The sequence below is a fragment of the Drosophila serrata genome, unplaced genomic scaffold (genome assembly GCF_035046125.1).
Source record: "Drosophila serrata isolate PLE 108 unplaced genomic scaffold, ASM3504612v1 contig_32, whole genome shotgun sequence".
Lineage (NCBI taxonomy): Eukaryota > Metazoa > Arthropoda > Insecta > Diptera > Drosophilidae > Drosophila > Drosophila serrata.
Genome location: NW_028256930.1, coordinates 277,352 through 289,522, shown reverse-complemented (window position 1 = coordinate 289,522; position 12,171 = coordinate 277,352). Strand labels below are relative to the sequence as shown.

General features: G+C 40.8%; 1 protein-coding gene across 7 annotated transcripts in view; it reads right to left on the bottom strand.

Annotated features, from left to right (window-relative positions):
- The window catches only part of KrT95D (phosphofurin acidic cluster sorting protein KrT95D), a 41,809-nt gene that overhangs the window by 8,176 nt on the left and 21,462 nt on the right, over positions 1 to 12,171 (bottom strand). For 3 of the 7 annotated variants that reach the window (XM_020962117.2, XM_020962118.2, XM_086833924.1), the window contains 3 exons: positions 10,241 to 10,585; positions 9,896 to 10,143; positions 243 to 535 (listed from right to left, as the gene is read on the bottom strand). In XM_020962117.2, coding sequence (XP_020817776.2) covers positions 243 to 535; positions 9,896 to 10,143; positions 10,241 to 10,585 — 886 coding nt within the window. Of the gene's footprint in view, positions 1 to 242; positions 536 to 988; positions 1,349 to 9,895; positions 10,144 to 10,240; positions 10,586 to 12,171 lie in introns of those variants that run through there. The other 4 variants (XM_086833940.1, XM_086833956.1, XM_086833947.1 and 1 more) reach the window with 3 other exon arrangements.

Here is a 12,171-nt window from a genome sequence, read left to right as displayed (position 1 = left end):
TTGCTCTGTTTGTGTTTGTTTGTAATCTATAAGATAGCTGCGTACCGAGTGCTATTTATTCACTTTGAATAATGAATTTTAGAGCCGCCAAATCGAAATTTCCCCCGTTTGCTGACGTGTTGCCACGCAATTATATCGGCCGAGCTATAATGTAGATATACTTTCTCGGGTGTGCGACAATTTTCGGGGGTCACAGCTGGCCGGGATTACACGATTCTATCTGCTGACCAAGAGTGACTCACCCGGCTAAACTTGGCCCGTGACGAGCTCTTGTCCTTCATCTCGAACTCGCTATCGCTATCAACGCCCACGCCGGGATGATGGTGCTGGATGCTGCCGGGATGGTGGCCAACTAGAGCGCAGTCCTCGATACCGGAGCGTTGCAGCTTGTTGCGATACTTTCGCATATCATGTTTGGCCGGATGGCTGTAGTCCCGCGTATCCCGGATCAGGCCCAGCTCGTTGGCCTCGTCGTTGAATTCCCCCGAACTGAATTCGGCCTCTTCGTCCTCGTCGGAATACTCAGCAACGCGATCTGCGGAATGAGATTATCACATGAGTACGTTTATATACATATTTTATTATTGTTTTTTAGGGATAAGTAATGGATAAGTATTCGTAACACTCTGAGGCTCCGCTTTTTGCGTTGTTGCTATTAACTGTCTTCGGTTTATGGCCAGTTTTTTACAATTAACTGTTAACTGTCTTGTTTTTACAGTATTTAGATTGTTTTTTATTATGTTTTTAACTGAAATCAGTTTTAAGATTGATATATTTTGAGCGAGTAGAAAATCAGCCAAACCCATGTTTTCTTGTTTAAATTTATAAGGTCATAAATGTACAGATCGCTGAATAATATAATTAAATGTATTTAATTTGGAGCACATTTTTAATGAAAATATCCATTAAACCATACATTTTCTTGTTTAATTAAATTGTTTTCAATTCGATGTTTCACAAATTGTTATAAATAAAAAATGTTTATTACATTTATTCACTGTATTTTCAGCAAACTTGTATTATATTTTCACATTCACTAGTTTTTTAGGGTTTCGTTTCCGCAGCTCATCACTTTAAACTGTTTGTTTTTCACAAACTAAATCTGTTCAAAGCCTAAAAAACACACCGCTATTTTGTTGTTGATGTTTTTGGTACGTCAATTAATCACAGATAGCAACGGTTGACTGTCTCCTTAACTGTTGTTGCTGCTTTTGTTTCAACTACGCCTGATTTATCTGTTCATCTCCCGTATTATTATTATTTCGCTTTCTTTCTTTCGTTTACTTTGCCGCCTCTTCTGTGCCGCGCGTCGTATGTGTGAGCCGCTAAGCTTGTTGGGGAAATGAATGAATTGCTCGGTGCCCCACACGTTTTGTGTACTTGCGGTGCACAGTGGGTCGATACAGGCAGACAGCGAGGCAAAAATTGAGCCCATTGAAATGAGTCAAAACTTTCATGTTTTGGCAGCTTAACTATAAATGGGAACAACAATAATATTTTTAATTCATAATATGAAATAATATTAATAGGAATAACTATGACAAATACCTAATATTTTATTACTTCTAATTGGATTTCCTGCCGCATTTGCTCTGTAGGTCCCACTGTGCCTTGAGTGAAAGAGAGAGCGGGCCAAGAGCGGGCTGAGAGTGGGAGAGCGCCAAAGCCCCAACAACACCTGTGAGACATTGAGCAAGTGAGCGAGCGCATGGGGAGAGGCGTTGAGCTGCTTGCGCACACAAACTAAAATTACTCAAATCAATATGAGCAATTGAAGGAGGGACAAGTAAACGTGCGCTTCGATATATTTCATTATATCTGCACCCACACACACGTTATCTACATGTGGCTCTCGGTGCGATGTTACTAAACAAGTGTCAAAAGCTCACAGGCATGGGAACTGCTCATTAAAGCTATTTTTACGCCCCGATTCGGGCAATTGAACTGTGCCGCCGAAAAGGGGGGTGTGTAAGGGTGTGAGAGGGGGTGTAAAGTGCAAGGGGAGGGTGCTTGGGAGAAGGTGCTTCCCATATGGGATTTACTTATGGGCGCCGGCCTTTCGCCACCCACCCATCGATTACACACATTTAACGTATTAGGTTATTGAATTCGAATTCTCTTGATTTTTGTGCTCTTGGAATTCTAATCGAGAATTATTTGTTTATTTTCTCATTCTTCGCGTGCATTACTTTTTGGGAATAAAATAATTCCGCTTTAGGAAATCTTGAAGTACAAAAGTACTCTTATATATATATTTAAGACACTTAAATATCTGAAGATTTAGTTATAGAACTAGTAGTTTAGATTTCAAAATATGTAATATTATTGTGTGAAAATCCCTATTCTCTACATTGTATATTTTAAGTTTTATATAGATCCTGAATCGTGTGAACTAGTTCTTGGGAATACAGGGCACACATGCGTTCATATCGAACAATTACATTGTTTTGCGATAAGATTTGTGTCATCGCATTCTGTTGTTACTTGTTGCACTCCATTTTCCCATTCCCAGTCCCATTTCCACTCCCATTTCACTTCATTTTCGAAAAAAAAAAACAGGCTACTACTTCCACTCCCGTTTTTAGTAAATTTCAATTACACTTCTCATCTATTTCTTTTACCCTGCATTTAAAAATTACAGGCTTATACTCTGTACTTTATTGTCTTTAGCAATCAAAGAATTCTTATCAGGTGTATTTTATATTTGTGAGTCCCCCCAAGGTACCCGATAAAAAGAGCTCACCTCTGACGTTTTCTAAAATATATCGTTTATATTAGTTAAGACCAAGTGTACGCAAAGTCTTTATCTACCTATATAATAAAATGTATATCGATAGGACACTAGGAAGGGGAAGTTTTCTCAGGTTACCTTTTAAAAGTTATAAATTAAACTAAATTCTTCGAAAGACCTAACTAAGCAAAGGTATGTCTATAAGCCGATTCAATGTTACTTTCATTTAGTTAATCGAAAAGGAGATTTTATTTACTTTTGAAATAGGGGGTATCTCCTCTTCGAGGCATTCAAGCATATAATATCTTTAGCTACTTGCTTTGTTTGTTTATTTGCTCGCATGTTTTGCTGTCGTTATCATTTAGCCAACGCAATTCACCGGCCGGTTTCTGTAGTCTCTAGACTGTGTTGTCTGCTTTTCTTTTTTCTTGTCTATCTCTTTCTCTCGTTAACGTTTTTGGGATGAGGGGAGTGGGTGTCAGTGGGTGTCTGTGGAAGCGGTACGTCGCCGGGTCTCTCCACAACTGGTATCCATCGCGTGCTGGGCAGTGCAAGCGGATGAGCTATACTCCCAGAGACAGTCGGCGGACTTGTATATGTGGGTGCAGAGCAAACTCCGGTTAAGTGTAACTTTTGACAGCCTCGAAGCTGTTAAGTGATAAGTACGAAGGGGAATGACTGAAAAGCGGCTAGGAAAGGTAAACAGTACGGCCAGGTAGAGGATGGGAGGCATAATGGAGTGCTTGGGAAAAACTGCTGGCAGCTATGATTAATTGGGGCCAAAGCAGAAGCTGCATTCTGGCTTATTGACCATTATTTCTTGCCCCCATTCATCTTATCTTCTCTTTGCGTGTTGTCTTCGAAAAAAACAAGAAGAGAAACCATTACAGAAAACTATATTCGATGCAACAGACTAGAAGATATCCATTAATGTACATACTCTCTATAAGGATTGGATTATCACAACAATATCCGAACAATATCCAATCTTGAAGATACCGGAGAAGATATAAATCGTGTCAGTCATGAGCCAGATAGTGTGTGAGCGAAAGAGTTTCACATTTCAGTGGCATTGTTTTTACAGACCATCGGTAGCATCTGGGCTATATAGTCTATACAATCTGCTAGGTATTAACTGAAGGAGCTGGGTGGCATATGGGAAACCAACTCGAGGGCTATTATATTGTTTATCTTCGTTGCTGCAATTACGCAGACAAGTTAATGATGTCTCTCTGGCATTGTTTTCCTTTTAAACCGTCACTCGACTCGGGTTTTCTATTCCTTTATAATTGCATGCAATTCGTAAACACCTTAATAACCCGTCTACCACTCTCGGGACATTGTCTGCTCTTCCAAGAAGGCGACTATATAACGCACGCATACATTCTACGTTGCCATTCTGGTCCAAGGAATTTCCACGAAAAGTGCTTTTCCCCCCAACAGCAAGGGAGCTGGAAAGCATGTAAACAAAGCGAGAGGGAGGCACAATAATAATATCAGACAAAGTGTTGCCCAAAGCAACGGAAGATGTGTCATGGGTAAAGCCCACAACTCAGCACAGTTCACCTCAGCCTCCTCAGTAGACCACCACCTCCTCATCCTCGCACGTTCATCCCACGCTCGGTTGGTGCCACGCTGCGTATGAGTAATGAAAACCATACTGAAAAGCGACGAGCGACATTGATTTAGTGTCTACCGCTCTCCACATCTATGCGGGAGGTCAGATAAACCACAAACAACAGCAACAGCTGTATGCCGGGAGAAAATTAAAATCGATTTAAAGTCATTTTCGCGATAAATCCCTCGAAATAATCTCTATATTTACGGATCATCATCAATTGGTCCACTACACACACACAAGTGATGTAATTTTCACTTAAATAATGATCAGATTGAAGTGAATATTAAAGGAAATAGAATATGTCTGAAATAACAGAACAACCTTAATTTATCAAAGATAACTCGGCTAAAAATATAAATACATAAACAAGCTTTGGCTAAGGAAAACCACTATATGTATTATACCCTTGAACCAACGATAAAGTGCCGGGTAAACAACAAGAAAAACTGGCACAAAAAGGCAATACATTGGTTTGACCTTGGCCAGAACACGAATCTTGTCATTAGATGACAGCCAATGGATGGGGTAAGCGGAGAAGGAGGTGCCTCCGGAGGCTGGAGGATAGCAACAGCAGTGGAAGTGAACAATGTGGATACTCTCGACATAATTCACGCATTTCGCCATTAACCACTCAATGGTTTGGGGAAGGCAAAAAAGCTATATAGGGGGAGCACTCACTACCTACTATATACTATACAGAATATATATATATATATATATATATATATTGGGGTGGCTGGTCGGTCATTAGAGGTGCAGAACATCCTGCCTGTCTGTCAATTCTGTTCGTCTCTTCTCCACAGTGCCAGTTCTTTGCAGCGTTTATCTCTGGCACTCAAGGACAAATGACTTAATTCCTGTCGTTGCGGCAACGGCAACAAGAAAAAAAAAGCTGTCGGAGCTGTCATCAGCAGAAGCTTCACAAGTACAAGAATACCAGCAGGAGGAGCAGGAGAAGCTAGAGGATCCTGCAGCCGAAGGCTAAGCAGGGTGTGGGCATGGCTTTATCCTCTACATACATTATAATACCTTAATCGAAGTTAGAGAAAAACAGATGGGTTTCAGGGAATGAGACATTTTATGATTGATTCGTTTTTGGTTCAAGAAAACTTATTTAGGATTTAGGAAATGTCACCATAAACATTATACTGAGAAGATACAGGATTCAGGATTCTAATTATCAGGCAGCATTGTGAGTATAGCAGACTTCTTTTCATGTGATTTCAAATTTCTCAAACTTATCCCTTAAATAACAACTTTTAAAACCCGAAATAAGACAAATCCCCCCCCCTCAGGTTAATACCCGTGAACCATAAATGGACCAAAACCTTCTGTTTTAAACATTTATGCGCACTTTGCATATTCATTGGAGTGATTTCTTTTAATCCTTTCCAATTTGCAGAAACTAGGGAACTATGCTACACAGACCTCTTGTTTTCTGTTTTTTTTTTTGTTTTTCCTGTTTGTAACACCACTACAGCTTATGGCCATGGAAAATTCATCAGCTGAACATGGCGCACGCTTAAAAGTTCCACCCACAAAACAAGTTCCGCTGCCTGGCTAAAGGAGCGTCCTGCGTCCACCTAATGGTGCCTGACTCGGCCCGGCACCTGCGGGCATGGATGCGAGCAAAAGAGGTTTGGGTTTGGGTATAGGTTTGGGAGTGGAAATGGGCGGTAACTGGGCGAAACATATTCAACAAGCAGCCACGACAACAACAGCAAAACAGGCCTGCGGCAATCAGGCGCACACCTAGGCACCACACAGAGAGAAAGAAGTGCTTACATATCCTAGATTATTCTATATTTCACATGATTAAAAGACTTTTCTATTATATACATTTATCCTATAACTTCTTTGTTTGATTTTATAGAATATTTCCCATAATTACACCTAGTATTTCGCTTTGTGCACTCTGTTTTCCCGCAAACAAACAACGAGAGCTAGAACGGAATGCCATCAGCAGCATTTTTGGAGGCCGGACCGCATAAAGAGAAAATCAATACACCCAATTGAGGTTGAGGCAAAAAGGTTTTCCTCGCATTTCCCATGCTCTTACGGTTCTCCCTGCTCTCGTTTCTGCTTTTGAATACCATTTTTGCAAATTAGAAAGCGAGACCCAAAGTAATTTAACAGAGCTGTCTGTGTCTGCACGCTCCTGCTGTCCACCTCCTCCTCCTCCTCCTGTGCTCCCTATATACACTCCTGTTCATAATTATACGACACCTATGAAATTTTTGTTTCAGCGGTCGTAGGAGAATGGAAACACACAGTAGATCAAAATAAAGTATGCCGAATAATAGCACAAGGAGTTGTGCACAAAATGCGCTATTCATATCCTTGCTTGCATCACTCGTTTTCAAGTAACGGTAAAAAGAGCACACACGCCTTGATTTAGGCTACCCGGAAATTGTTTCATAATGATACGACACATTTCAATTATTGCGGCTAAAGAGGAAGGTTTAGTGCTGATTAGTTTTTTTATAATTTTGTTAAATATTTTATTCATTTTTTAATAAAATGCCGCATGGTAGCTTTTTAAGCGAAGAAGAGAAGGGAAAAATTAAGGCGTATAACGAGTCTGGCTTTAATGTTAGCCAAATATCCCGGCAGATGGGTCGAACACGCTGTATTATTGCCAAATTTTTGAAAAATGTGGATGGGTACGGTGTCAGGCGTAGCTCTGGAAGAAAGCCGGAGCTATCTGATCGCGACAAACGTCGAGTATTTAACAATGCAAGCAATTCTTTTTCATCGTGTGCCTCACTTTCTGCGTGTTGCAGTCGTCCTGTGTCCCGTAGGACTATCTGACGAACATTACTAAGCTCCGAAAATATTGTAAGAGTAGTTTTTAAAAAAAATTCCGATATTAAAACCGCAGCCCAAAAGAGCACGACTTCAGTTTGCCGAAAACAATTTTGGACCTCGATGTGGAATTTTTACTCAATTTTGGTTATAATGGTTTTTGTCAATATTTTACATTTGAGATAATTTTTTCTGATGAGAAAAAATGTAATCTAGATGGCCCAGATGGGTTTCGTCCCTATTTGCTTGATTTGGGTAAGGATCCCCTTATGTTCCTAACATGCAATTTTGGAGGCGGATCAGTTATGGCTTGGGGAGCCTTTCATGCGTCTGGTACGCTTGAACAGTGCTTTACAAGCTCAGAAATGAAAAGTCCAGACTACAAAAATATGTTACAAGATCGTCCTCTGTCATTTTCGGATCAAAATAAGGACCAAAATTATGTTTTTATGCAGGATAATGCGAATGCAAAGAGACGCAACGGTTCGTCAATGACAATAAAATAAATGTTTTGGATTGGCCGGCTTGCTCTCCTAACCTTAAACCGATTGAAAACATCTGGGGTATCTTAGCCAGGCGAGTTTACGCCAACAACAACAAATTTCAGACTGTTAAAAGTCTCAAAAATGAAATTTTAAGACAATGGTCTCTCTTGGACCAAAATATCTTAAAAAACCCTAAAAATTCAATGCCTAAAAGAATTTTTGAAGTGGGAAAAGCACAAGGCGCCGTTATAAACTATTAATATTTAGTTATAAACAATTAAACCAATAAAATATTAGCTGTAAACAAAAATAATGAAAAGTGTCGTATCATTTTGAAACAATTTCTGGGTAGCCTAAATCAGGGCGTGTGTGCTTTTTTTACCGTTACTTGAAAACGAGTGATGCAATCAAGGATAAGAATGGCGCATTTTGTGCACAACTCCTTATGCTATTATTCGGCATACTTTATTTTGATCTACTGTGTGTTTCCATTCTCCTACGACCGCTGAAACAAAAATTTCATAGGTGTCGTATAATTATGAACAGGAGTGTAGGTTCATTTAGCTCGGGTTCAAGTGCTGTTCCTCACACTATGCATGTGGAGAATTGGGCCTGACACTGTCACTGCCACCAAATGGATTGAAACGGAGCCAAATTTTTGGGCGCTGGCCCCTTGCCAACGAACTTCTGATGGCCACTAGTCACCAGTCCATCTCACTCATTCCCAGAAGTGGGGATATCCCTGACCAATCCTCCACGGGAATGATTTAAGACAAATGGAGCATGAGTTACTGATGTCAATGGGTGAGAATTTGCTAATAGAAACTAGTAAACAATTTAAATTCAAAGTAAGAGTAAACTTTCAGGATATATTTCAATAACAAAAGACTTGAATGGCCTTTAAAGCATTCCAATATGGCTAAAAGCACTCCCAACTATAACCCATTGAAAGGGTGACCTAATGTGAGAGCTAATCTCCCCTCTTGCCTCCTCTGATCTCTGTCTGTGGGCCATTAGAAACTGCAAAGTTTTTGGGGGCCAAGAAAAGAAAATCACGTCGCAGAGATTCAATTTTGCATGTCATACATATTTCATCAGCTCGGGGTGGGGTTTGGAAGCCAGGTAAAGAAGGTGAAGCCCTGCAATGGGTTTTGACCTTTACCTTGGCCCTGACCGAGTGACGTGGCAACAGTGCAAAATCTCTGTGCCAGCGAACGGGAGCTCCACTCTGGTTGCCCTTTTTCCATCTCATCTTAAATTGCCACTCCTTGGATTAACCCCCTACCCTGGCTCTTGGCTTTTCCCCAGTTCCTAAGGTCTACACCAGATGTTGCCAATGGGAAACCGCATGGTAAATGAGTTTCCTCCACTCGCCCAACGCTATTTTCATAATTGAATTTCCTCTCGGAGGCGCTCGACGAGCCAGCTCTTTTCGGTTCGCACGCTATTCTCTTGTCAAACAGAAATAGCTGAAAAATATAATTTCAATTAGATTGCCATGGATGTGGATGTGGATGAGGAGGAGGCCTCTGTTGCCATGTGGGGGTTGCCTTTCAATGGTTTGTATGTACGAACATAGTTGTGGTCATGGTGAAATTTCATGGCATAAATTCGAAAATGCGTGTGCGATGGGGGGAATACTCTGATGTAGCTGCTGACGTCACTCCTGGCCACCTAACGCTCCCTCCTCCCATTCACGAGAATTGTTTCACAAGCAATTACCATAAACATCAGCCCCTAAATTGGGAGCATCATCTGATCTACGGATGCCAGAGGGACAGCCACTCATCCGTCATGAAGTGGAGCAGCAGCGGCAGCTTCAGTCTCCTGGCCCCACCACTTGGGCCATTAATTGCCCAGTTTGCGTCATTAGCACTTCTCTAATCTGGACTGGGTCTTGGGACTGACTCGTGGGTCCATTTATTTGTATTTTATGGATTTGGCAATAAATTCCTTAGCACTGTTCAGGGTTCAGGGGATTGCTCATCGAAGTGGACAGCTTTGTCAGCGGGAAATACTATGAACTGGGTTTGACCTTTGCCATCATTGGTTACCAAGAGAAACTAATAACTTTGTTTAAATTAAGTTAACTTAAGTGGGTTACATTGTGTTCCATCGCTAAAGCAGCATCTTACAGTGATTTAACTATACTGATACTTAAACAGATACAAACTACTACTTCTTTTAGTTCAGTTATCAAGTTCTTTAAAGTTCAGGGACTACATTTTCCTTTTAAGATATCAAGAGACTCACCTGCCAGCAGGACGCTATTGTTGTTCTTATTGTCATGGTCAACTGGAATGGAGGAGACACGCTCGGCCCGCAGGCAAGCAACCACAGTGCCCGGTCTGCCGTTCTTTCCGGAAGCCGTCAGCTCAATGATCATGTCCATTGACTTCTGGAGCACTGCATCCATGCGTATGATGCCCTCGGCCAGGGTTTTGTAGCCCAGAATGGTGCGTGATTTGTATTTCTTGCGGCGTTGCAGCAAAATAACCAGTCTGTAAATATTTACAAATACATGTAATCCGATTTAATTGAATTCAAAAGTGTGAAACTAGAGCTTCAGTGAAGTGGAATCACAGCACTTTGCTTTACCTATTGCCATCTCTCTTGATGAAGTGCGGATACTGCAGACTGAAGTGCAAGTCCAGCTCGGTTTCCGTCAAGGGCACAGCCACGCCCAGACCGCCTCCGGTGCCAGCACTACCAGGTGTTCCACCGCCACCCATTCCAGCTCCTGCTCCTCCCCCAATCCCGGCTGCTAGCGGGGAATTGCCCTGCAGCGAGGCGGAGGAGGTCAATGCAGTGCCATTGATGGGTATCTCATGGCTCCGCAGCGTTCGCTTGGAGCTTTGCATCTTCACTGCCAGCGACAGGGAGGTGGTGTCACCTGGTAATGGTGTTAGAATGGACAGCCGTGTTATTGTCAGCGAGCAGAGTCTGGAATAGGAGAGGGGGAAAGGATTCCTGGATTAGTATGAAAATCAATATATATAAATAGGATTATTGCACCTAATATAAGAGAGATTTTAATGACATATTTACTGGGGATTAATTTACAATCTGGTAGATATTACCTCATGATAGAATAATACTACATAAATCGAAGCATTTGTTGCTATTTTAAAGCTTTAATCAATTATACAATTTAAGCTTTTACAAAAACTTTCTTTTGGGCGAACCTTATTTTAAATCTGAATACTTTAATAACAAATTTTCACAATCATAAAGATACAAAGTCGTGTTATCTATCTTACAAGAATTGGCCAGGGTTATTGACTTGCACTGATAAATCGCCCGTGAGGTATGTAATAAATCATTTTATAATTAAATCGCAGACAAAAACAAATCACAAAGAAATCGTTGCATTTACCTAATCTTTTCAGATAAGCAATCAATTTACAATTTAATTATACATTATAATAAAAAGGACTATTCATTGCGCTATAACGAAAAGGAAACCGCATTTAATGGCAGCTATGACCAAGTCATTTTATGGTCTCTTCAATTTTTGTTAGCCATTACTACTGCATTTTCTATACATTGAAAGTGCATTGGCCAAAAAAGATCGATGAAAATAAAATGGAAAAATCTCGTTAAAATGCATTTCCAATGCACTAAACAATCGATCATCGAAATCTTAGCAAGAAAACAATTTCACGCCAAGAGATTTTCGCCTTGGAAAGCGAAATGGAAATGGAAAGGAGGGGAAAATCAAAAGTAAAATGCAATCAAGTAGAAAACAAAAGTTGTGTAATGGGGGAAAAAAAAGGAAAACGGGAAAACTAAAATAAAGGAGGAAAACACATGCATGCCAAATGCTGAAATGAACAAAAATCGGAAAGGAAAAAGACATTAAAAATTAAAGTTTTCTCTCGCTTTTCAATGGAAATTCTCTGTTATTTTCCTCATGGCAAAAAGTCAGATGTAATGACCATTATAATCGCTTATAACTAAGCCATAAAGGAAATTGGATTTCAGTTTTCGTTGGAATTCTTTTTGCACTGTCACAAAGCAGCAAACCCACCGACAATGTAATGTTTTTTGGCAGCACCAGACAAAGTCCAGACTTTGCCAGATATATGTATGTATTTATAAACGTCTATAGGGGTATGGGTATAAATAATTTATTTCCTGATTAATTTCTGCCTCGTAATGCCCCGCAGATTACGCTTACGCACTCCGCTCCCGACACCAGCAGCAGTCTTTTGTTGGAACTGCTCACTCATCGGGTCAAATGGGTGGAGTTGGGTGATCTGGGAGCACGGGTGCATCATCTGCCACCGTCAGACACCAGATATATTTATGTTATATATATATATTCATACGCAAGATATCCGGCTTGACGGAGTGTGAAAGATATGCAAATGTCCCGCTGGAGAAGCTCTTGACCGGATAACTTGCCCTGCAGCACAAGGTTGGACAATGGGCAAGCCACAATGGAGATGGAGATGGAGATGTGGATGGAGATGGATCGGGGTCGAAAGTATGCCCATATCCATTGATTGCCAGACAATGGCACCCGC